This window comes from Dipodomys ordii, unplaced genomic scaffold, assembly GCF_000151885.1.
Source record: "Dipodomys ordii isolate 6190 unplaced genomic scaffold, Dord_2.0 Scaffold13, whole genome shotgun sequence".
Taxonomy (NCBI): domain Eukaryota; kingdom Metazoa; phylum Chordata; class Mammalia; order Rodentia; family Heteromyidae; genus Dipodomys; species Dipodomys ordii.
In genome coordinates this window covers 11,647,454-11,672,785 of record NW_012267229.1, presented here as the reverse complement: position 1 = coordinate 11,672,785, position 25,332 = coordinate 11,647,454, and the positions used below count along the sequence as shown (strand labels likewise).

At 52.2% G+C, this 25,332-nt stretch overlaps 1 protein-coding gene across 1 annotated transcript in view; it reads left to right on the top strand.

Moving 5' to 3' along the window:
• Sirpa (signal-regulatory protein alpha) overlaps positions 1-25,332 on the top strand; it is a 39,020-nt gene that overhangs the window by 1,724 nt on the left and 11,964 nt on the right. Inside the window, exons 2-6 of the mRNA XM_013010648.1 lie at positions 3-17; positions 15,160-15,516; positions 20,869-21,186; positions 21,666-21,998; positions 23,633-23,740. Of these exons, the coding sequence (XP_012866102.1) occupies positions 3-17; positions 15,160-15,516; positions 20,869-21,186; positions 21,666-21,998; positions 23,633-23,740 (1,131 nt within the window). The remainder of the gene's footprint in view (positions 1-2; positions 18-15,159; positions 15,517-20,868; positions 21,187-21,665; positions 21,999-23,632; positions 23,741-25,332) is intronic.

The following is a 25,332-nucleotide window of genomic DNA, read 5'->3' as shown; positions in this document are numbered from 1 at the left end:
GTCCTGCGCCTGGTCAGGTAAGCGCCCCGACTCCCTCCCCGAGCCGCGGGGCTCGGGCCTCGCGCCGCGCCGACGGCCCCCGGGAGCCGCTCGGCTCCAGCCCAGCAGTCCCGGTGGTGTACCCGGTGTATGTGTGTGTGTATGCGGGAGGGGGGTGGTGGTGGTGGTGGTTGTGTCTCTGTAAACCAGGGTTACAGATGCAGAAACTGAGGCCCAGAGAGAGCCAACCACTTGCCCAAGGTCACACAGCCTAGGGTAGAACTCTTCCTAAGAGGGGGCTTGCCTGCCTGCTCGGGGTGCAACCCTCCCGCCGGGCACCGGGACGTAGATGTGAGTTGTTATACCCAGCCCTGCCCAGTCTGATGGAAGAGGCAGACCGGCGGCGGCAGTGGCTGCCCGCGCAGGGCTCGGGAGCTCCTGGCTTCTCCCCCTAGAAGCTTTCTCGCTAGACTTCAGCTTTCCACAGGTTAGACTAGGGGGTCTGAGAGAGGCGGGTGGCAGCCGAGCCCGCTGGAGACAGGCTGTTGGAATTAGGGGAGAGTGAGCCGTCTCCGCGGCTAGCTGAGTCCAGAGATGTTTGGGGGGGGCGAGAAAGGGAGGCCCTGGTGAGCCACCGCGATCAACAGATCCTCGGGGGAGACGGGGTGGATTGCCCGGCGGCGGCTCAGCCTTCCCCGGGCTCTCCCTCCCGGGCTGGCTCGCCCGCCCGCTCCGGCTCTCGTCCTGCCTGTCTTCTCCTGGCGGAGGCAGCTCCCTGCAGTTCAGGTGTTCTGCGGGGCTGTTACCTGTGGCTCGGAGCATGTCTTTTTGTTGGCCTACATCAAACACCTGGCTGTCTCTAGCAGGCAGGCGGGCGGGCAGCTCTGAAAGCAAACGTATGTTCGCCAAGGGGTGAGGTCACCATTTAGAAGAGTCCTGCTTCTTAAAGAGGGTTTGCAAAATCCCCAGTCTCCAGGGAGGAGGGGCCCGGAGATAAATGGGGTTCAAGGGGCTGGGGAGGGATAGAAGGGAGATGTAGTTTGTTGGCTTCTTGGAGCAGTGTTAGATGGTCGGGGGGGGGGTCCCCGCCACCCCTCCTTTTGAGTGGGGAGGTGAAGATGGGCTCTGGGTCTGTTCCTCTGTGTTGTATGGAGCCCGGTAGCCATCTGATAGCAGGGAGGAAGAGAGAACTAGCAGAGTGGGTGGAAGAAGTGGGGGCTGGACGGCAGCTTCTCCGTGCCCTGCAGTTTCCCTGAACCCAACAGCCACAAAGCAGCCCCCCCCTTCTCCTAACCTCCGACGTTTTCAGTTACAAATCGGTCCTTGCCTGGTGGTCAGAACACTGATAAATTTCCTCTCTCTCCTGTAAGTGGCTCTCTGATTTCCTGTGCCCCTGCCTGCCCAAGCTGGCCATTTGTGCTGTGACCAAAAAAAAAAAGTCCCAGTTTCTGCCCTGCTGTCCTCAATGGCTGGGAAATGCACACGCATCTCTCCAAAAGTGCTTCATTTTCCTGAAGCAGGAAACTGGGCCCAAGTTAATTTTTAAATATCTATTCCAGACCCTTCTCCAACCAGGACCAATGAGGACCAATGCCACTGATTAGCAAGTGTTCAGATGGGCAGCCTGCCCTTCCCGGGGTGCTGCCTAGAAACACCAGTACCTTTCCTGTGAGCACTTCTCCCCCCCCCCGTAACCTATAAAAACAATCTATAAAATGGTAAAGATTGGACCATAAAACTTCCGTTCCAATCCATTCGGCATCAATAACCCACAAAAGCGGATGCAGCAGAGGGGCCCAGTTAACTTTGAAATAAATACATCCTAGGAGGGGAGAATGATGACCCCCTTGGTGGGAGGAGGGAGGGTGCCCAGAGCTTGAGCCTTCCTGCACCCCTCATTTGGGGTCCTGTGGGAGTCCAGTCATACTCTGGGCCCAGGCATGGACTTTACTGAAAGGCTTGCTTGGAGAATGGGGAGGGGGGGCAGGGGCTCCAGGTCTGGGTCGATCCCTGTGGTTTGGGGCATCGAATTTACGGCAAAGTCGTAGAGAGACAAGCTTAGAAAGGCAAGAAGGTAGAAAAGGCAGTTGTCCAATTTTCTAAGAAAATGGATTTGTTTCGAGTGAGAACCTCAAATGTCAGGCTTCGGAGACGGCTGTAGATTGAGGGACCGCTGGTGGCAGGCTTGTGTCTCAGGCAGAGCTGTCATCCTGAAAGCATCACGTGACAGCTGGGGCTTCACATGATCCCCATGGTGGGGGGGGGGGAGACCGGTCATGTGAATTATCTTGGTGGGGAAAGACAGGGGAAGAAGTTGCTAAAGACTGTATTTGGCACAGATGCTGCCAAAGGGAAATTCTAAAATGATGCTGGTGAAGTCACCACCCAGTGTGCTCCGACCCTGTGGAAAGTCTGTTTCTTGGTGTCCTGAACAGGGGGACATGGGGGCGCTGGAAGAGCCTGGTTCTGGGGACTGACTCTGACCCTGCTGGATGCTCACCTGGCCTTCCCTGGGCCCTGGGATCTCGGGGACACCTCCCTATAGCCCTTGGATGAAGTCCTTCACATGGGGTTTGGTTTTGGGGAGCAGTGGGGTGCCCAGAGAGTGTGTGACACCGGGTAGGGTAGAATGTGGCAACCTGGGTGGCTGTGCTGTGCTTTCCACAGTGGTAAAACTGTTCTCACTTCCTCTTTCATAGGAAAAGAAAGGGCGTGTGTATGTGTATGTGGGGGGGTGGTTCACATGTGTGCCTGGCTCTTGCAAGGTCCTTAATGCTACGGGGCTTTCTGGGTACATTCTGGCTCTTCGTTATCCCTTTACCAACCCCGTGGAGATTTGTGATGTGACTCATTCGTTGGGCATGTGTGAAGTCCTGACGTGAACCCTGGGCTCAGGGAGGGAGGAACACAAGCCAATGGTTATTAAGTAACTCACGCATCATCTGACTTGGCTTTCATCCCCATTTTACAGATGAGGAAAACCGAGTCCAAAAAAATAAAAGACTGGGGACGTACTCGTCCCAGGACTAAGTGGTGAGGGAGCCAGGATCTTGGATGCAGCCTTTCCTACTGGGTGGGTTCCGATGGGCGAGATGAGTAAAACTTGGACAGCATTACTTCATCCCTTCCTGGAGGGGTGAGGAGCCTTCCCTCTCCCCCATTTCGGTGCTAAGGTGGAGAGTGGTAGATGGGGCAGAAATTCTTGCCTGAGTCAGGGGCGTTGTTCTTGACAGCCCCTTGGCCCCACAGATGACAACACATGGGGCGCGATGTGGCTTCTGTGAGAGGGGCCCCTCCCTTCCCCCCCATCTGGGCTGCCAAGCTCTGGAGCCCTCAAGAGCTGGAATGTTCCTCCTGCATCTTCCTGGTGCCCTTTGCGACAGATGGAGAGGGGGTGTGGTAGAGGAAGGGAGTCTAAAAGTGTTGTTCGGATCCCACACGCTCGCTCGCTGCTTCCAAGGGCTCCGTGCGACAGGTTATTTTCTTATTTGTAATCTTGGACTGATGGGGGTCCCCTCCCCCCCCCAGCCACTCTTTTTAACTGTGCTCGATTCCTGACTTGTCAACACCTCTCTCGTCATGTCTCTCCTCAGCTCAAAACTGTTGCGCTCTTGGTCCAAGTTTTTCACAAAAAAAAACAACAAAGCACCAGCCGGTGCTGGGTGTCCTTGCTGGCAAAGCCCTGTTTCTGCACGCATGATGCTACAAGGTGGCTGACGGGAGCCTTGTAGGCTGCTCTGTCCCATGTCGCTGATGGTGTGAACTAGAGGAGTTTCCATTTGTACAGAATCCACTGACACCCAACCTGACCCATTTTGGCTTTTTTGCCAGTCCTGGGGTTTAAACTTTGGACCTGGGCCTTGTCCCTGAGCTCCTTTTTGCCCGAGGCTGGTAATGCTCTACCACTTGAGCCACAGCACCACTTCTGGCCTTTTCTGTGATTAATTGGAGATGAATCTCATGGATTTTCCTGCCTTGGCCGGCTTTGAACCGAGATCCTTAGATCTCAACCTCCTGCGTAGCAAGCATTGCAGGCGTGAGCCACTGGTGCCTGGCTCAAGTTTGGCTACTGTACAAACCCAGGCCCTATGCTAAACCCCTACCTCTCTCTCTCTACCTTAGTCCATCCTGTTCCTGCCCCTCCTTGAGGCTGTTGGCTGTTTCCTCCACATTCCTTGCTGGTGTGCCTCATCGGCTAATCAGATAGATCTCCATTTGGAGGCATCTCCATATAGAGGCATGCATAGTCTATGCTGAGGTGGGTCCTGGGACCCAGGATGTCCAGTCAACTGTGTCGTCAGATGATTTCCTGAATTTCTGTGGGCTTCAGTTTTCTCCTCTGTGAAATGCTATTAGCAGTGCTAGCGCAAGGCCTGAGCCCATTCACACAAGTATGACGCCTGACGTCTGCCTAGGGTGCAGTTGGTGCTCAGTACGCATGTGTGTGGCTATTGCTGTCTTCTGTTTTGGTTTCTGCAGCTGTGAAATTGGGTCTGAGTTTTGGAAAGCAACTGGCAGGGCCCGATACCTAGAAAGCACGGGGCCAGAGGTGGGGGAAGGAAAGGGAGAAGAGCCAGTGCCCTTGAGGCAGGTCATTGCTGCACCCAGGGAGGCTCTTCCCTGAAGCCACCCCGGCTTGCTGCCTTGGGGAGGGCAGGCCGGGCTGGAATTGCCCGTTCCTGCCCCCTGGGACTGAGTGCTGTGCTGTGGCACATCTGCCTCTAGGTGTCTCTGTGTGAACCCACAATTGTGGATTACTAGAACCAAAAGCCAAAAGTGGGCAGCCAGGAGAGAAAGTGACTGATTGAGCTGGCAGGCTAGGCCCCAGGGATGAGGAAGGGGGGGGTCACGCCAAGCTTCTGAGGGTGCAGGCCAAGGCTGTGCTGGAGAATTCCACTGTGAAAGCTGGAAATCTGATGGGATCCTGAGTTCCCTAAGCAAACGCTGAAGTCATACTAACAGATAACCATCATTGCTGGCATGTTGCTGGGCTCTGGACCTGGTGTGTGCCTCCCCTAACCCTTCAAAAGAACTTGTGGCAACCCTGGGTGGTGCGTCCCATTATCAAGTGTCCTGTCAGGACACTGAGAAAAGGGAGGCTCAGAGAGGGGCCCAGACTTGCCTAAGGTCACACAGTGTCAGAATCCAGTGGCCAGCCGGCCATTCAGATCAGTCTGACCACAGAGCCCAGCTGTGACGGTCATGTGATTCTTTCATTGTCCTCCCCTAGCCCCGCTGGGTAGGTAGGAAGCTGAGGTCCAGGTTGCTGACACCCTGCTGGCTTGGCTCTCCTCTCCTGGTTTAATCAGTGTGTCCATGGTAGGGCAGCAGGTTTCCAAGATTGGGTTTTTGACCCGGTCCGTCCTTTCATCCATGTCGGGGAGGGAAGCGTCTGTTTTAACAGCTGATGCTGCCTTCCTGCTAACTTAAAAGAGCGCCGGCCTCCTGATGGTGACTTCTTGAGGTTGGGTCTCCCTGTCAGGTGCCTTGGCCAGGCCCTGGGTCCAGGGAGAGAGGAAATGGCTGAGGTGGAAGTGAGATACAGCACTGGCTCTCTGTGTCTGTCAGATTTCCTGGCACAGCCACATGGGGGTGCAGGGTGTTAGATGCTGCAGATCTGTGCAGGAACCCGAGACCAGGTGCTCCAATCAGGAGGAGACTGGAGGCGGGGAGGGCCGGCTGGAGCGGAGAGGTGGGTGGTGATGCCAGGGCCATCTCTCCTGCCCCATTCCTCAAGCTGACCATCGCCTCCGCCAGAATCGGAAGCCTGGGATGGAAGGATGAACGAACTCGGTGCATGTGCCTGGCAGAGGCCGAGGCTGGAACACATGTTCTCTTGTGTATCTCATTTTGGAAGATTTCAGATCTGCAGAATGAGGAGGGATGATGTCATGAGGCCCAAACCTCGACACCAATCAGCTGATCTTCGTTCTCCCGGCTCCCAGTGCCAGGGATCAGTGTGGGGAGCGTTGGAAAGCGAATGCTGGATGCCCAGGCCATTTCCCGTCCAGACTGCGCTTCCATCTCTTCAAGGATCATTGTCTGATCCTCATGTCCTCACTTTGGGGCCCAAAAGCATGGAGATCTTCTTCCCTGTTGTTGTTTTGTTTTTCTTGGGGCGGGGGGAGGCTTGAACTCAGGGCCTGGGCACTGACCCTCAGCTCTTTTGCTCAAGGCTAGTACTCTACTACTTTGAGCCACTGCACCACTTCCAGTTTTCTGGTGGTTAATTGGAGAAAAGAGTTTCACAGGGACTTTCCTGCCTAGGCTGGCTTTGAACCACGATCCTCAGATCTCAGCCTGCCGGGGGTCAGGGGGGAGAAGAGGAGAGGGGAGAGAGGAGATGCAAAGCGTTAACAGAAGTCAGGGCCAGGCCAAGAAGGATCTGGTTTATTGAGTACCTGATATTGAACATGACAGGATTAAATGCCTCATTTAATAGTCACATGATTCTGAGAGAGGGCAGCTATTACTTTACTCATCAGGTAGTTGAGAGGGAGACAGAGAGGTAAAGTGACTTGTACAAGGTCTCACAGCTTCTTGTGCAGAGCTAAGATATGAGACCCCAAGTTTCTGACTGCTGCCTCTGCCCTGTTCTCTGTTAGTCTCTTCGCCCCAGTAGCTGCAGCGAGCCTGTCTTTGGTCCTGCTCGGCATTCCCACTGCTTGTAGAATAACATCCAAGACTTTACAATATAGCACTTGCTGGAGGGGCATTTCTAACCCAGCATTCCCCAGCATCATATCCTGTCATGTCCTTTTCCCTGTGGGCTTTTCATCCATTATCTTCTCTCTCACCCCAGGGCCTTTGCACTTCCTCGGGGTTTGGAGAGGGCTCAGCGTGGGCTCAGCCCTGAGTGTGAAGCCAGCCCCGTGTCTCTCCCTGACTGACGCTGGAGCCCACCCTTTGCCTTGATTTCCCCCATCTGCCAAATGGACTGCCTACCTGTTGCTCCCTGCACAAGTACCGTGTGGGTTCAGGGAGCTAAGCGTCCTGCCTGGAAAGAGCTTTTACAGGCGGCTGAAAGCTCTATAAAAAGTCAGTGAGTAGTGTCAGCTCGGGGAAAATTCCCACCCAGAGACTGTCTGCTGCCGGCAGCCAGGGCTCAGAAACCTTGGCAAATGCCATTTAATAAATGTGTGTTGCTTTTAAGAGAACCTTTTTTCTCAGCTGGGGGAAATGTGTCCTTGGCAGCCCGAGAATGCGGAGGCCTGAGCTGGAGGAGACCCTGTCTAGGCAGAAGCAGCCGCACGGAAGGGTTCCAGACTCCTGCCTGGGAGCCTAGAGTGATTTCTACCCCGTAGGAAGGAGATGGTGACAGGTGTCTGGGCCTGGAGGCACTGTCTGGCCGGCCCCTTGCCTCACAAGGGGGCGGCCGTGCAGCCTGGGGCCTGGCTCAGAGCAAGCCAGGACCTGGAGGTTCAGAGGAGAGGTAGCCTCTGCCTCCCGGCCTCCCTCCTCATCTTTGCTTTAGGAGAGGTGGGAAGGAGGTCCTGAGGTTGCTGAGGCACCAAGCCAAGTGGATGTGGTGTTGGTGACCTCTGCACGCTCTCTCCCTGCCTCTTCTGGTCCCTGGAGGCCATTGCAGTACAAAGGGTGTTTACAGAACACATGCTTTTACAGTGCTTTTCCTGTCACCGCGCCAGCGGGCCACGCTGCTGCAAGCATTGCTCCGTCACCTCCAGGTCCCATTAGAAGCCAGCTTTCTGCTCATCAGCACTGCCAGCTCTTCTGGTCTCCCGGCCTCCCTTCCCTCTGCTTGGCCATCCTGCCTCTTTTCTGCAGGCTTCACTTCTAAGTTGGAAGGGTTTTTGTTTTGTTTTGTTGTATTGTTTTCTCATCAGGAAAACCATCCATACTGTTTTCTCACTTTTGACAACCAGTTGCCTCTTTTCTTCATCTCAAAAAGCCACCCTTTGTATCTTTATAGAACTGAAGGTATGCGTTCCTACGTGCTGCCGTCAGTGCTCTGCCTTCTGCCTTGCTGCCCGTGTGCGTGGCATTTGACACAGGCGGTCAAACTTTCGACATCTCAGCCAACTGAGGCAGAGAAGGGAAGCAGAGTGGTGGACAGTAGGCACAAGGGGGAGATGGAGTTGTACCTCATTCCAAGGGGTTCAGTGCCCACCCCAACTGCAGTCCGTGAGTGATTTCTTCAGACTCCATTCTCACAATTAGAGTGCAAGCGCCACAGGGGCAGGGACACAGCCATCCTCAGCCCTGGCACGGGGCGTGGCACATGGTGGGGCCAGTAATCCATCACTGACCACGTCCTCTACCCCTTGCGCCACCCATGGGGGCTCCTTCCCCCCTAGAAAAGGTCCTCACGTATTTTGCTTCATTCCTGTACTTCTTCAAAGCCCAAAGTATTCATGAAACAAAAAGACTTAAGAGAATACCTACTGTAAGATGACAAGAAGATGTGTATTCTACCCCCAGTCACGGTTTCCATTCGAGGCCTCTTCTTCTGGACACACCATTGGACAGCCCTATCTGCAGAGATTTCTTGAGCAGTACTCAGTAGCAGTTGCAGGGCGGGGCGGGGGGGGAGGGGCGGGAGAACAGGACGATGGGACAGCCTTGAACAAAACAAATGGAATCCTTTGTGAGGGAGATTCAGTCAAACCCTGTGGCTCAGCCATGCTCTGGTGGCTTACACCTGTAATCCCAACTACTCAGGAGGCTGAGATGTGAGGATCACAGTTCAAAGCCAGCCTGGGCAAGAAAGTCCGTGAGACTCTTATCTCCAATGAACCACCGGAAAACTGCAAGTGGTGCTGTGGCTCAAGGCGGTAGAGCACTAGCCTTAAGCAAAAGTGCTCAAGGACAGCACCCAGGCCCTGAGTTCTAGCCCCATGATTGACAATAACAAAAAACCTCGCTCTCACCTTGCATGAGTAACATACGGTTGTGTGTGTGTGTGTGTGTGTGTGTGTCTGTGTGTGTCTGTCTGTGTGTGTGTGTGTGCTTTTCTTTTTGTTTCTACTTTTGAGTCCTTGAGGTTGAACGAAGGGCCTTGCACATACTTGGTGAGTGTTCTCCCACTCGGCTATACAACTCTCGACAGCCCACGATACTGTTATGTGGTACTTAATGATTGTCTAATATAGAAAATCTGAAAAATGCCCAGAATAGAAAGAAAAAAAAGGAAAGCGTAATCTTACCAGTGTTTTGTTTGTTTTTGGTGCTAGTACTAGGACTTGAACTCAGAGCCTCATATCCTTGCTAGGCATTTTTTGCCCAAGTCTGGTATTTTACCACTTGCCACAGCTCCACATCCTGTATTTTGGTGGTTAATTGGAGATAAGAATCGCATAGAATTTCCTGCTCAGACTGGTTTCAAACCATGATCTTTAGATCTCAGCCTCCTGAGTAACTAGGATTACAGGTGCGAGCTACCAGTGCCTGGCCTTCCCATCTGTTTTAGATTCAGAATCCAAAGAGCTTTTGATAGCACTTGCAGTTGTTCATAACTAGTTTTATTTTGTTTTACAAAGTCACTTTGAAAGCAGTTTATCTTTTCTCTTGCACAACTAATGCAAATTGACAACAGAAAACAAAATCCTGTGTAAATCTACCACTCAAAAGTAACCACGTGCCGGGCGCTGGTGGCTCACGCCTGTAATCCTAGCTACTCAGGAGGCTGAGATCTGAGGATCGCGGTTCAAAGCCAGCCCGGGCAGGAGAGACCGTGAGACTCCTATCTCCAATAAACCACCAGAAAACCGGAAGTGGCGCTGTAGCTCAAGTGGTAGAGCGCTCGCCTTGAGCTGAAGAGCTGAGGGACAGCGCCCAGGCCCAGAGTTCAAGCCCCATGACCGACAAAAAAAAAAAAGTAACCACGTGGTCAGGTGCTAGTGGCTCATGCCTGTAATCCTAGCTACTTAGGAGGTTGAAATCTCAGGATTGCAGTTCAAAGCCAGCCCTGGCTGTGAGACTCTTATCTCCAATAAACTACTCAGAAAAAGCCAGAAGTGATGCTGTGACTCAGTGGCAGAGCAGTAGCCTCCAGCATAATGAGGTTTAGGGACTGGGCCCAGGCCCTGAGTTCAAGCCACAGGACCAGCACAGACAAAAAAGTAATCACAGATAATCCTTACTGTCTTTTTTTTGGAGGGGGGGGTCCGGTCGTGGGGCCTGAACTCTGGGCCTGGGCGCTGTCCCTCAGCTGTTTAGCTCAAGGCTAGCGCTCTACCACTTGAGCCATAGCACCACTCCCGGCCTTTTTCTTTTTGCTTATGTGGTGCTGAGGAATTGAACCCAGGGCCTCATGCATGCAAGGCAAGCGCTGTACCACTGAGCCACCTTCCCAGCCCTCCTTACTGTCTTTTGCACCACTAAAACTAGAAGCTTGGGTTTTATTGACTCTGTCACTGGACAACGCTGAACTTGAATGTATTTTCATTGTAACTCTCTACCACCATTTTAATGACCTTGGACAGAGTCAACCAGTCTCCTTTTCTTGAATAGTAGAGGTTCTCAGTTTCCATTTTTTTAAATAAGAATAATCTTAAGTGAGTGAAGCACAATGTTTGCACATATCCTTAGCTATCTGAAGGTATGTTTTTTACATTGTTTTTATTGGCTCATATTTTAACTAAGATACGGTGAAGCGTTGATTGCAGTTATCTTTGATGATATTATATGAGATTATTATTTTGTTTTTCTACTTTTTTGTTTCCTCTAAATGCTTTGCAGGGAATGGTTTTATTTGCATAACCACCATGTTATTTAAAATTCTGCCATGAAAAACATGCACAGTCCCAAGGTTTTTGTGGTAATGGTTTTTTATATCTGTCCCTAATTTCCCATATGGGATAAGCTGTCATTCCCTTAACCATTCTGTCACTTTAACAACCTTTGGGTTGTTTTTGTCCTTTTCCATGCTCTTGTTTTAGCGGTGATGCACTCTGAGATCAGGTCCTTGTGACCCTGCCCAGCAAGGGGCTGGTGAGCAACTCCACTTGTTTTCTTTCTTATATAATGTCCCCCCAACAATCCAGACTAGGCCATACCCACCCTGGCCAGGCCACACCCACCCAGGCCAGGCCACACCCACCCAGGCCAGGTCACACCTGCGGGTCTGTTCTCTGCTCTGCCAGGCCAGCCAGGGAGAGCTGCATCAGCACCAATGACCCTAGGGGTGGACCCCAGGAACAGTGTGTGTGTGTGTGTGTTTACGTGTGTATTGCGTGCATGTGTGCGTGTATGTACCACTGCCAATACTACGGCTTGAAATCAGGGCCTTGGCTTTTCTGCTCAAAGCTGGTACTCTACCTCTTGAGCCACAGCTCCACTTCCAGTTTTTTGCTGGTTCATTGGAGCTAAGAATCTCACATACTTTCCTGCCTGGATTGAATTCAAATTATCATCTCAGATCTCAGCCTCCTGAGTAGCTAGAATTGTAAGCGTGAGCTCCTAGGCACCTGGCTCAAGGAGTGATTTTCTTTTTTCTTTTTTAAACCTAGTTCCCAGAACAGAACCTGTAGAGAAAAATAAAAGACAGCAAGAAAAGGAAAGAAAAAGCACTCTTGGAAAAAACACACACACACATACCCAGATTAAAATAATATTTGGCACTTACGTCGCACTTTTAAAATTCTTCAAACGCTTTATAAACACTAGCTAATTAATTAAACTTCCTAAATCTGGCTTGTAGTTGGTGGAGAGCTTGAGAGGAGCTATAAAAAAAATAAAAAAAAAGAAAGAGGGGGAGCTAGCCCTACCCAACTCCAGATTTTATTGTCGCCTGCCTGGGGTGTGATGACGGGCCTCTGGCTGCACAAGAATAGCCCTGCTCCAACTTGCAGCCTGCATGGGAGCTGGGAGCGTTCGTACTCTGGATTCCTTAGCCCTCCTGAGCGCAGTGCTCCTCGCCGGCTGCTGACTCACCATCCCCAGCATGCAGTTATTGATAAGAATAATAATAACCAGGAGCCAGCTTCAGTACCCTGGGGTCCAGTATGAGCTCCATTGAACCAAGGAAGGCAGAGACTCTCAGAGGACCCACCAGGGTCACAGACCGCAGCAAGTCTCCATCAGGGTGTTGGTTCAGCGCGTGTTTGTGGAGGAACTACTGTGTGCCTGGTGCTGTGCTAGGCTGGAGGCTGGAAATAGTCCCTGAGGACCCGCCAGAGTAGTTAGGGGTGGGGGATTAGAACAATGGAGAAAAGTCTATGTATATAATAGAGCTGTGTCACCGTAATAGGGCTAGGAACTCCAGAACTTCCACTTAACCTCATGGCTGTGGAAGGGACATGCATGTACCTACTTCATAGATGGTGGGATGGGGGTCCAGGAAGTAAGGGTTGAGCTGGCTTAGGGGGGAGCCTGCTGTTACCCTACTGTCTCCCCTGATCCAGTGGGACTCATGGAATGATTCTGACTTCCTGTTGATGTCCCCAGATAGTTTTCTGCCTTCATGGGTCTAGGTGGGCCATGTACTCCTTCATGTACCTGACCTGCAACTTTACCCTCTGGGTGGGTTAATGCTGCTGGCTGAGCCCTGCCCTCCAGATGCTCTTTATCCCCCACTTCTACCCTCCAGGGTGGGCTGTAAAAATCCAGCCTCCAGGGAGCCCTGGCTGGGAGGTAGAAGGAGGTAGGACAGTGGGAAGAAGGAGTGAGAGCAGAAAGGTCCTGTGACCACCCTAACACAGGGAACTTGCCCCCGCCAGTGGGAGCAGTCCGTGGGCTGGTGGACACCCTCCCAGGGACTCTTCCCCCATCCTTCCTTCTAAGAAGGAGCTGTGGAGCAGATGGACAAGGTCACATTGGGGGTGGGTGAGGAGGCCAGCTGGGGACCCAGGCTGCTACACCTGCTGCTGTCTTCCTCATTCTCCCTGCCCCCATCCAGGCTCCCTCTTTGACTCTGTATTAAGCTCTGTGCATGTGACTAGCCCTTCTAACCCTGGTTTCCACACCAGCCAACCGTAGAGCAAAAGTGCAGTTAGCATTTGTGCTGAGTAGCTACACACTTCTCCAGCCACTGTTCCCTAAATGATCAGGATGAGGGCTTTTGTGTCAGGTGTTACATTAGGTGTCCCGTGTAATGATATTCTGGGTAACGATGGGCCACATCTGTAGTGGTTTACACCACCAGCCCAGGTATGCAGTAGAGCGGACCGTCTGGGATTGTGTAGGCACGCCGCAGTGCACGCACGATGATAAAACTGCCTAATGACCATCTCAGTCATTGAGCCGTACATGACTGAGTTATCAAGAGGTGACATATTGCAAAAGTGAGAATGGGGATAGATTATATGCACGTACTGCATTTTATATTAGGGACTTAAGTTCGCTTATACTTGGGTTTCCAGGAGAGATCCTGAAACAAACCACTCCCATTCTTGCCGTAAGTACTGAGGGGTAAATAAATGACTCCAAGGCTTTATGATCTATCCTTTCTTACCACCTCCCATCTTGCTTCCACGGAAGTTCCTTTGGGCATCTATAGCATGGCTCCGATCACCCCCATTCTGCCCCATTATATTCCTGGATCTGTTCTTGCCTTCACCCGCTAGTCACTCTACCTGGGGGTCCCTGTTTCATGAACCCAGTGGTTCCCTATGGTGCTCAGGAGCCTACCCACAAGGTCTCCAGCATGGAGACCTTGATGGGGTCCTTGTACAAGTCCCCAAAATACAAGCTGGCCCAAGAAGCATCATTGAGGGATTATGGGGTGAAGTTTGAGCATCAGCCCCCTCCTGTGTAATCTCTGTATGGAGGGACTTACATATATGACCTTGTTTTCTTTCCAGAACAAGGCAGAAGGCAGGGCGCCCTCAATTGGATATTCTAGAACACCCACAAATAGAATGTCCACATGGATGTTTCACTCATTTGAGAAAAAGAAACAAAGACTCAAACCAGATGGATAGACTAGGGTCACGTGTGACCCAGGGGTGTGTCAAGCCAGGCCAGGTGACCTTCAGGGCCAGATGTGGCTTCTCAACACTCCCCAGCCTTGGCACTCAGTCCCTTCACAGACAGGTGGACATGGACTAGTACTGAGTGGGCTCAGGTGAGGGCACTGAGGCTGAGCGCCATGAAAGACCCTGCCCAGGCAAGGGCAGCACTTGGCCCCGGGTTCTTCTTATGGCCTCAGATGACAGCCATACACCACCCAGCACAGGATCATGCCTATAGGGATTCTCCGAGTCTACTACCACTCCGGCTGCTGAGTACTAGCAGTTGTCCAGGCTGGAAACAGAATCTTCCCCCTTGTGGAGTCCTACCTCTGTGTTTTCCCCTATATTCCCTCTACTGGGGGAACCCCCAGCTTCTTCCTTCCTGGTAAATACAAATTTGAACCCCAGCTCAGAGGTGACTACTTTTGGGCTGGTACTGGGGTTTGAACTCAGTGTCTAAGTGCTGTCCCTGAGCTGCTTTTTGCTCAAAGCTAGTTGCTCTACCATTTGGGCCACAGCACCACTTCTGGCCTTTTCTGAGTACTTCTTTGGAGGTAAGAATCTCATGGACTTTTCTTTTCTTTTTTGGGGGGGGTCCGGTCGTGGGGTCTGAACTCTGGGCCTGGGCGCTGTCCCTCAACTCTTCAGCTCAAGGTTAGGGCTCTACCACTTGAGCCCACAGCGCCACTTCTGGCTTTTTTCTTTTTGCTTATGTGGTGCTGAGGAATCGAACCCAGGGCCTCATTCATGCAAGGCAAGTGCTCTACCACTGAGACACCTTCCCAGCCCCTCTCATGGACTTTTTTGCCTGGACTGGCTTTGAACCACTGTCCTCAGACCTCAGACTCCTGAATAGCTAGGATTATAGGTGTGACCCACCAAAATCTGGATAGAGGGCCCAGGCAATCAGCTCACACTTGCCTGTGTGACTTAAAGTCAGCCCTTTTTTTTTTCTTTTTGCAGATTTTTTATTCTGATTATGTAATTCACAAATTTCACAGTATTGTGGGATAGTGATGCTTAGTTAAAGTCACAAACCTTCATGGGCAAATTGTCTATCGTGGTCTGTAAAGTTTATGAGTCTGCACTTTGTGCCTCAGTTTCTGCATTCATTGTACATGTGTTCCAGGCTCAGATGGGGGCTTACTGTCATCATGGGCAGTGTGCTGGGCTCACGTTCATCTCCTGGTTTGTGCTTGGATAGTAAATGTCAGAGTTGTGGAACCTCCCAGGGCCCCGTCAGGATGAATGACTTGTGTGTTTCCTCCAGGAACCGCTGCAGCTGAGCTGCAGGTGATCCAGCCTGACAGGGCGGTGTCTGTCGCCGCTGGAGAGACGGCCATGCTGCGCTGCACTGTGACCTCCCTGCTCCCTGTGGGGCCCATCCAGTGGTTCAGGGGGAAAGGACCAAGACAGGAGCTGATCTTCCATTTCAAAGAACCCCACAACCCACGCGTCACACCAGTTTCAGATCCCACACAGAGAGACAACATGGACTTTTCCATCCGAATCAGGAACGTCACCCCAGCAGATGCGGGCACCTACTACTGCGTGAAGTTCCAGAAGACAGCCACTGAGGGGGACAAGGAGTTTAAGTCTGGACCAGGCACTGAGCTGTCTGTGAGTGGTGAGTACAGTGCGGCTTCTTTTGTCTCTTAGAGTGTGACAGTATGTGCAGAATGACACCCTCAGTTCTGTGAGCAGCAGCCTAGAAGCAGGGGCAGTGCTGGGTGCTGGGCTGGTGTTCATGCTCTGGTCCCCACGCTGGGCCAGGGAGGCCCAGGTCTGCACAGGACCTGCTGTAGCATTCCACAGCTGGCCAGTGGGGACCTCTGTCCTCTGTTCTCCCTGCTCCACAGCTGGCCACTGGGGCCATTTGGCCCTGGTCTTCCTACTCCACAACCAAACCCCTTGCCCCCGAAGAAGAAAGACCAGATAGTGTGAGTGATTTTCCTATCACAAGTCAGATGAGGCCTGCTGTCTCCAGGAAGCACTTCTCCTTGGTGGCCCAAGTCTTTTTCATGCCCCAGCTCTGAGGACTTACTGTCTGCCAGGCTCTGCTTTAAACGCCATGGGGAAACAGGAAGCAGCCCAAGCTGGGCCTCTGCTACCTCTAAGCTGTGCCTGGTCCCTCCACTCCCAGGTTGTCTTCACTTGCAGCACTGAGGATACTCCTGGGTGCTCAGGTTCCCTGCTGAGGTCCACCCTGCTGGCAGGGGCTGGGAGGTTGGGCCTCTGCCCTGGCTCTGTGTCCATACCCTGCATTAGGTACTTGCTCTCACAGGTGCTGAGGCTCTGAGCAGAGCTCGGTCATCCACCCCAGGCTCAGTTCTCATAGGGGTGACTTGGGGAGCCAGGTAAGGCAGCAGAGATGCTCCCCTTAGGTTTCTTGTCAGGCTTGGGATCTTTTTACCTCCTGACCCTGTGATTGTCTGCACACATAGACCACCCACACCCAGCCTAACCCCCTTTTCACAGGTGAGAGCCAAATCCCAGACATGGTCAGGATCAGAACTAGGATCAGAGTCTAAGCCATATTCACCGTATATACTAAACACCATCTCAGAGAAGCGAGGCCCAGCAGGTGCTGACTAAAAACTGCATGAGCTGAACCACGGTTTCACCAGCCCTCTGCTCTTCATGGTCTTCCCCAGGCTCAGAATACCTCTCCCAGGGAGACCCTGAGGCCCTCAGTGACTGGAGAAGCTACTCCACCTCCTCAGTCCACATAGAGATCCCCTGTCAGGACACAGAGAGCCACTCTATCATTTACATAATTACATTTAGCTCAGCACCCATGGCTCATGCCTGTAATCCTAGCTACTCAGGAGGCTGAGATCTGAGGATCACAGTTCAAAGCTAGCCCAGGCAGAAAGGTCTGAGAGACTCGTCAACTAATTACTAGGAAACTGGAAGTGGCAATATGGTTCAGAGTGGTAAGCACTAGCCTTGATCAAAAGAGCTCAGAGACAGCACCCAGGCCCTGAGTTCAAGCCCCATGAATAAAATAAACATAAAAAAACACATAGCTGCATTGTATTCCCACATGTGAAAAGGTCATAATGAACTGGGCAGTGTTCTGTGAGTGGATCCTTCAGTTGTCCCAACCTTGAGCTGTTGAAATTGTGTTATGGTGAGATGCTACTTACTGCAAGAAGTCAGCCATGGCAAATATTAGGTTCATTTTCATTTATGTAGATATCGTTTCCCTTCTGTTATAAATGAAGCCTCCTCACTAAGCCAGATGGAGGAGAGATGGTTTCGTCCTGATTTGCCATGCCTGGGCAATTGTAGCCAGCAGGTGGCTCAGGTACAACTCAGCCTGCTGCCTCCTAGCCAGTGCTTCTTCCCTTTGGCCATATCCGGGCCTAAAGGGATAAGAAAAAGGGAGGTGGGAGTGGCAGGGGGTGGCAGTGTGGTGTGCGCTGCAGCTTGTTGCAGCTCTTTCTCTAAGTCCTCCCATGCTTGCTTTCCGGAGTGTTCTGTGGATGCAGAGAACCTGCTGAAGGGCCAACCTGCAGAAAGTCCATCATCTAGTCTTACGGAGGGTCAGCATCTGTGGAGTCCAGTTCCTTCTCTGGAAGATGGTGAAAGTCATGGCCCACATTCAGGGTCCTGTGAGGATGGAGAGGACATGGGGGTGTCAGGGTCATTGCTGGGCCTCTGGGGTTTAGAGGTCATGAGAGTCACGGCCTGATTGCTTAGTCCCACACCCAAGCCATTTGTCAGCTTGTGAACTGGGACAAGGTGGGGACAAGGTGCTGCACACAGTGGGCCTCTGTGTCCTCAGCTGGCCCTGATGCCCCTCCTCAAGCATGGGGACAGAAGGACGGAAGTGCTATTGGCATTTAGAATGCCTGCTTGTAGAAAATGACCCATCTATGTGAGCTCTGATGGGCGGAGGCCACCTGACTTGGACAGGTCACTTTCCCTCTCTGGGCCTCAGGAGTCAATGGGACAGGTAGGGTCGGTGGTTCCCCACCTGACTCCTCACTGGAACCACCTGGGGACCTGAAGTAAAGCCCAGGCCCAGTTTGCACCCAGGGAGTTCAGCTGTACTTGTTCTGCTGTGGGGGTGGGTATCTGAATACTATTCCAGAAGAGTCTAAACGACAGCCAGGACTGAGAACCTCTGAGATCCACACCCATCCTGAGGTCAGAGGTGGGGAAAGTTGGGTTTGTACCCCTTGGCAAGGCAAGAGACCCTTTTTCAGTGGCTCTTTCAGAATTGCACATGCCAGCCACAGCTCTCTGGGGTCCGCACAGTCAGAGCCCTGCTCAGGCCCAGGCTCAGGGTGGGATCTTCCCTCTATATTCTGTGTGTGAACAGGCCCAGAAAGCCCTCATTCTTCCCAGAGGACTCCCCACCCCTTCCCCACCACCTCCACGAGCCGCAGTGACACAGGGTTCTTCCTGTCTGCGCACAGCCACTCTGGGGGAAATGCCTGAGCCCCTGTGTGTGTTTAGAAAGCGATTCTGCATACTTGGCTCCTAGAGGATTATCAATCCGTGGAGAGGGTCCTGATTGAGTTGTTTTTGCTCCTTCTAATTTTTTTTTTTCATAGCAGTTGCAGGAGCAGGATGGGGAGAGGTCCTGGAATGTCTAGGCAGTTTTGTTGTGCCTCTGGCTGCCCAAAGAATGAATGTGTAGCCAGGCGCTGGTGGCTCATGCCTGTAATCTAGCTACTCAGGAGGCTGAGATCTGAGGATTACAGTTCAAAACCAGCTGAGGGCAGGAAAAGCCACAAGACTCCCAACAAACTACTCAAAAGGCTGGATATGGCATTGTGGCTCAAGTGGTAGAGCACTGGCCTTGAGCAAAATAAGCTTATAGACAGTGCCCAGAACCCTGAGTTCAAGCCCCAGGACTGGCAAAAAAAAAAAAAAGAGAGAATAGAATGAATGTGCAATCAGGTGTCCCTCATGAAGCACTGTCTAGACACCAGGCTCGGTGCCCTGATTAGTCCTTACTCAGCTTCCGAGACAGAGGGGGCTTGTTGTAACCATTTTTTTAATAGAAGGCAGCACTGAGGCTGAGACAGATAAGAACAGAGTGCGGTGGCCTGACCCACCTGTTCCCCACTACATGTCCAGGACCAGCCCCACCCCTGTGTGACGCTTACCTTGTAAAGGTGCCCACACTCAGACTCCTCCCAAGGCTAGTGAGTGCACAACACAGCCAGTGTTGGGCTCTAAGAACTCCTGAAGCTGTACCCTCTTCGCGTATCTCTGGAGATTGGTTCCTGGATAGTGGAAGATTCCAGAATCCAAGGATGCTGGAACCCCTCATTGAAAGTGGCCCAGAATGTGCATTTAGCCTATGGCATTTCTCCCTGTGCCTGAAACTCTCTCTAGAGTAGTAACATCCTATACTGTGCCAGTGCTGAGTAAATAGCTTATATATACCATATTGTGTAGGGAATAATGACAAGAGAAAAGTCTGCACAGGTTCACTACAACTTCAAAGCCTTTCTGTCTGTTGCTCGAATGTAAGAACAACTTCACAACTCCTTATCTTTCCAAGGTCTTGTCTCAGCCTGCATCTTGGTAGCCTGACTTCCTCAAGTGTCAGCCTCCTCCTTGAACCCTGGAAGTTTTTGATGGCTGCAAGGGAGCCAGTTAAATATTAACAAATAGGAATATGTCTGACATTTGCTGCCTGGCAGCTGTTATCAAAGATGCAGGGAATAATTAGCAATATGGAGACACCGTTAGGACTGGTCTACTCAGCAAGCTACCCTCCTCTGATTTGGGATCAGGATTGTTTGTTGTTGTTGTTTGTTTGTTGTTTGGTCGTGGGGCTTGAACTCTGGGCTTGGGCGCTATCCCTGCGCTCTTCAGCTCAAGGCAAGCGCTCTACCGCTGCAGCACCACTTCCAGTTTTCTAGTGGCTTATTGGAGATGTGTCTCATGGACTTTCCTGCCTGGGCTGGCTTTGAACCATGATCCTCAGATCTCAGGCTCCTGAATAGCTAGGATTAGAGGTGTGAGCCACCTCACCTGGCTTGGATCAGGAGTGTTTTCTGCCTGCCCAGGAGCCTGGGTCTCAGTGTCTTGTAATGACTTAGGGATCAAGAACTGAACTACCTTTGATTTCCTCAGCATCCAAGTGATCTGTGTTTCCAGTCTCACAGTGACCCAAGAGATGCCCCCAGATTCACAAAACACCTTAGCCTCTTCCTTCCAAATTCATGACTTGGCACAGCTTACAACTTCTGATGTGTTTGTGGAAGGAAGGAAAAATCTAGAGGGAGTTACATGTTTCTGCAGGGGAACTCTGGTTAAGAGCAATTGCACACATGAGTGTGCATGTGCTTGTGCATGCTCGTGTTTGAGAAACATCTCCTGGGTGTGATGCAAAAGCTCCTCATTGCATCCTTACTGCAGCCTGGAAAGGAAGAAATGAGGAGAGAGGGTGGAAGGGGTAAAAGGAGGGAGTGAGGGAGGGAGAAATAGGGAGTAAGGGAGGGAGGGAAGAGGAAAGGAAGAAAGATAGGCAGGCAGGGGGCCAGATAGCCCTTGCCTCATTTCACAGCTGCAGCATGAAATACATACCACTCCTACCTAGGTGGCCAGTCAGGCTACAGCATGAGGCAAGTCAGTAATTTCCTTCTTGTACCCAGATTGGTTGTTCACCTAGAGCAGAGAGAAGGACTTTGACTTCAAGCCTGGAGTCGACCTATGCCTGCTTTTCTTACTGACTCACTCACCTCCTGGAGCTTCTGTATTCTCCTCTGTAATACCAGATTAAGGACACTACCCTCCCAGCCTTATTAGGAGGTTTAATATTGTCCTGTCTATGTCTGGGGATGTAGCAGGCATGAGGCCCTGGATTCGGTGCTCAGAACAGTAGTAGTCATAATGACAATGGTGTATAGTAGTACTAATAGCAGCTGTGTGGGGGAAGGTTACTCATAGCATCTCTCCTGCACGGCAGGGCAGGCTCTGCAATCACATCTCTGTAAATGCTCCTTTGTAGCCAGACCTTCTCTTCCCGTGGTTTCCGGCCCTGCAGCCAGGGCCACACCTGGACAGACAGTGAGCTTCACCTGCAAGTCCCATGGCTTCTCCCCTCGGAACATCACCCTGAAGTGGTTCAAAAATGGGAACCAGCTCCCTGACTCCCAGACCAGCCTGGACCCCAAGGGAGAGAGTGTCTCCTACAACATCTCCAGCACAGCCAAGGTGGTGCTGACCCCTGGGGACGTCCGCTCTCAGGTCATCTGTGAGGTGGCCCATGCCACTTTGTCCGGGAGCCCTCTCCGTGGGACTGCCAACTTGTCTGACGCCATTCGAGGTAGATGACCCCAAGTCCCAACCCAAGTCCTTGCCTGCCCACCAAGCCTGACCCTCCCTAGGGCTTTTGCTGTGGAGTCTGAAGGGCCTGGAAATGGTGCCCAGCAGTCCTGATGCCAAGCACCTGTGCCCAGCGCTCTGCTGGAGGCTGCACTTCCTTTACCAGGGCAGCTACAAGTACTGGGCCCCTGTGCATGTCCATCTCTCGTTCATTTAGCTGCCATCACTGCATCTGTCTGCATGCCAGGCCTGCATGTGTTGGTTTCACTTATTATTCATTTAACAACAGCCCTGAGTACTTGAGGGCTTACTGTGCTTAGTGATTATGTCCACGTCCATCCCTTCAGTATTGGAGCACATACCCAGTGCCCAGCGCTGTCCCATGTGATACCTGTGCCCTGATGTGGAGGCTTAGCACTCCAGCCCTTCCTCTTGGGTCTCTGAGCCACAAGGTCAGAGACTCTGCCTGTGCTGTTTTAGTGCCGCCCACCTTGGAGGTCAGCCAGCAGCCCATGATGGCAGGGAACCAGGTGAATGTCACGTGCCTGGCGTCCAAGTTCTACCCTTCAAGCCTCCAGGTGACCTGGATGGAGAATGGAAACCTATCGCGGACAGACACCAGCTGGGCCCGCACCGAGAACAAGGATGGGACTTACAACCAGACGAGCTGGCTGCTGGTGAACGTCTCTGCTCACAGGGAGAACGTGGTGCTCACCTGCCAGGTGGAGCACGAGGGCCAGCCCGCCATCACTGCCAACCTCACCCTGGAGGCCTCTGCCCAGCAAAAGGAGCAGGGCGCAGAAACAACCCCTGGTGAGCCCTCCACAGCAGAGGACCGGCTCCTAGAATGTTTCACTCGATGTTATTTCCATTTAACATGTTTAAATGTTCCAAGTAGTGTATAGTGTTGATTGTAGATGAATCTAGAAGTCTAGAACATTGAGTTTTAAAGTCAGTTCACACACCGAGTGGCACTGTAGGAGTTTGGTGCAGTTTGGCACTAGCATGGCTCCGTGGATCTTTGGACATAAACATATTTTGAAGGAGAGAGGGAGTTGGATCCTTGTGCCTCCTTCATCTGACAGTTGTTACGTCCGTCCTGCATGGCTCTCCTGTTCTGCCCTCACTCGGTACCCTCTGCCCTCGGGAGTGGAGCAGGCCACTCAGTGGTTCACTGGCTCTCCTTGCATGTGCTCTGTCTTGTGTGTGACGGTCCCTTGGAGACCATTTCTAGAGGTGCGTTTGTAGGCCAAGGGCACAGTGGTTTAGGATAAGGGTCATATTGTGTCAGTGTCAGGGTGGCGTTTTCTCAGCCCTCTTTTCATGGCTTATTGGTTCCCATCTTGTCCTTGAAAAGCACTGCACCTTGGTGGCTTTTCAGTGGAATGTTCTAGCACCTGTCACCACCATGGCTGATGAATTGTCCATAGCAAAGCCTTTGAATGGATTAGAATTATGTCTTCATACATTCTTTGTGAAGCCCCACATAGTGTCCTCCGAATCATGTCAGATGTACCTTGATGTCCCCAGTACCCAAATTTCATAGCACACACAGCGCTGGGTGAGGGACGCATGCGTGTCCACTGTGATTCTGTCACTGACTTGCTGTGTGACCTTGGATCAATCAGTGCTCTCTCTGAGCCTCCCCTTGCTCCTTTAGCTTTAGGGTACACAGTAGGCCCTCCAGTCTTTCAAGAGAGGGCACAGGAGTCAGTGGGCAGCTGGTTTCTTGGATGATTCTTATAACTTTCCACTCAGGTGGAGATGATTATTGGTTTCCTGAGCAGGGGGAAGCCAAGAGGGTTCAGCTTACTTGTGGAGCCCGTGAAACAAATGTGTTTGGGTGTTCATTTGAACCTGTGTTTCCATGGTACAGAGCCCTACTGACTTCCTGCTATGTTCTAGACTAGAACCTTCTGCTTGGGCCCTGAACCCACCTGCCTGCCCCAGCCACTGACTGTCTCTGGTGACCTGACTCAGAGCTCCTAGGCTGTGGTGTAGGCCCAGGACACAGATGAGTGGCCAGCCCAGGTTGCTCTACAGAGGACCCCTCCCCCATCCCGGCCAAGGATAGTCAGCTGCTGATTCAAGAGTGTCAGGGGAATCTAGGCTCCAGCTGTGGCTGCCCAGCATAGGTCATTTCAGATGGAGGTGGGGGGCGGACAGATCTCTGCTCCTCAGGAGAGGAAGTTGGGGCTTCCTTCAGGGGCTGCCATTAGCAGTATTTTCCCTGGTGGCCCCCTAGGTATAGCATTTGTACCATCATGGATGACCCATGTAGGTGAGTGTATGCCAGTCTTCACTGAGAGGCCCAGGTGGCTCCTGATGTCTCAGGAGACCCAGCTTCTTGGCCAGCAGTGCCTGTGTAGTAAGAAAGGGCAGTGGGCTTCTGTTTTTCCCCATTTCTTATCTGTACCGGTGAAGGTTCTCTTCTGTGTGATCTTCAGATGGCACAAATAGCTGGAATATCTTCATCGTGGTGGGTGTGGTGTGTGCCCTGTTGGTGGTCCTGCTGATGGCAGTCCTCTACCTCCTCCGAATCAAACAGAAGAAAGGTAGGTGGAGTCCCCTCTTCCTTCCTCAGAGTTTGCTCTCGTCTGTCCTTCCTGGAAGATGTGGCCACTGGGTACTCTAGGGGTGTTGGTGACTTCTAGGGATAAGAAATGCAAAGCCAGTGACTGGTGCAGTAGCTTCACCATGTTGGAGTTGGGAGGGTTCCTCACCGCTTCTCCTCATGGCTACAGACATGGCTGTCACTGCCCCAGGTCTCACAACCTCATAGGAGATGAGAGCAGAGGGCTGCCAGGGTGGCGAGAGGGGACTCAGAGAGGACAGTCATTCCCAGGAGCTGCCTGGCAGAGCCCTGCTTTCCTCTTACCTGGCTGGGTACCATGCTTGCCCTGGGTAGGAGACCAGACAGAGGCAGAGTGAGTACTCCCAGCCGTCTCCAAGGCTGGGCCAATGGGATGGATGGAGGATGTGAGGTTAGGGAGGAGCCTGGCTCACAGCACAGGCTCCTGAAGTCACAATCTCTCCCTCGTTTCTGGCAGCGAGTCTCCAGGTCCTTGGCATCTACTCTACACAGTTCTGCGTCTCTCACCTTGGTTTCCTCATCTGTAAGATGGGTACAGCCTTGTCTGTCTCGGAGGGTAGTTCCAAGGCTCAAGTTTACTGTCACACACTCTAGAGCCTCATTCTGCAGGTTTCCTTCCTCACGCTCTCAGGAGGCAATTTTAAATTGATATTTCCAAGACCTTTTTTTTTTTTTTAAACCACAAACCATAGAAATAACATTTCACGTCTCAACCCAACACAACCCTTTATATAAAAATGAAACTGGTATTTTCTTTTTTCGGTCAGATCCTGGTTTTTTTTTCCTATTAAAAATGCTGGTTGTGACGCCCCTTCTCCCCCATGAGCCACGCCATGGCCCTGAGCCATTCTGTGTGTGGGCCCGGGCTGGTTGAACATGTCATGCTTTGTTTCTGTACCCCTCTTCCTCCTCTGCCCCCAACCCCAGGTTCTGTCCTTCCTGGGGAAGGGGAAGGATTTACTGACCCAATCTACACACGAGGCAACAGAGGCCTGGGAACAATCCAAAACCTGTTGGGGCCTGACAGCTGGTAGATGAAGCTAGGATTCAAAGCCATGAGCCATGGTGGGACCCCCTGGACCCTGGGGGGCCCCGCCTCCACCTCACTTGTGTGTGGGGGGAGGGCTATCCCCATCTCAACCCTAACACTTGACAACGTTAAGTCTGGGGAGACACTAGTCTCTGGTATGAAATGAGGACCCGCCCCCATCCCGTCCCTGCCCTTGAGATGATGTGTGACTCAGTATCTGGACTCCTGGGCCTCCATGTGGATGTGGGGTGCTGAGGGACAGCCTTCCCCCTGCCCCCCACCCCAGCTCACTCCCACAGCCAGGCCCTACCCAGGCCCCAGCCTGCTTACCCAGGCTGCTGGAGCTCCCGCACCAGGGCAGCCTCCAGCCTGTTGGAGTGTGGCGCCAGGCACATTTGAGCACGCGTGTTGCTTTTTAATTACAAATTTACTGTAAAATGGGAGTCAGATGGCTGCGGAGCCTCCGAGCCTGCTCTGTGGGTTACCCCGTATCACAGGCTGAAAACCTCTGTGCCAAGCGGACG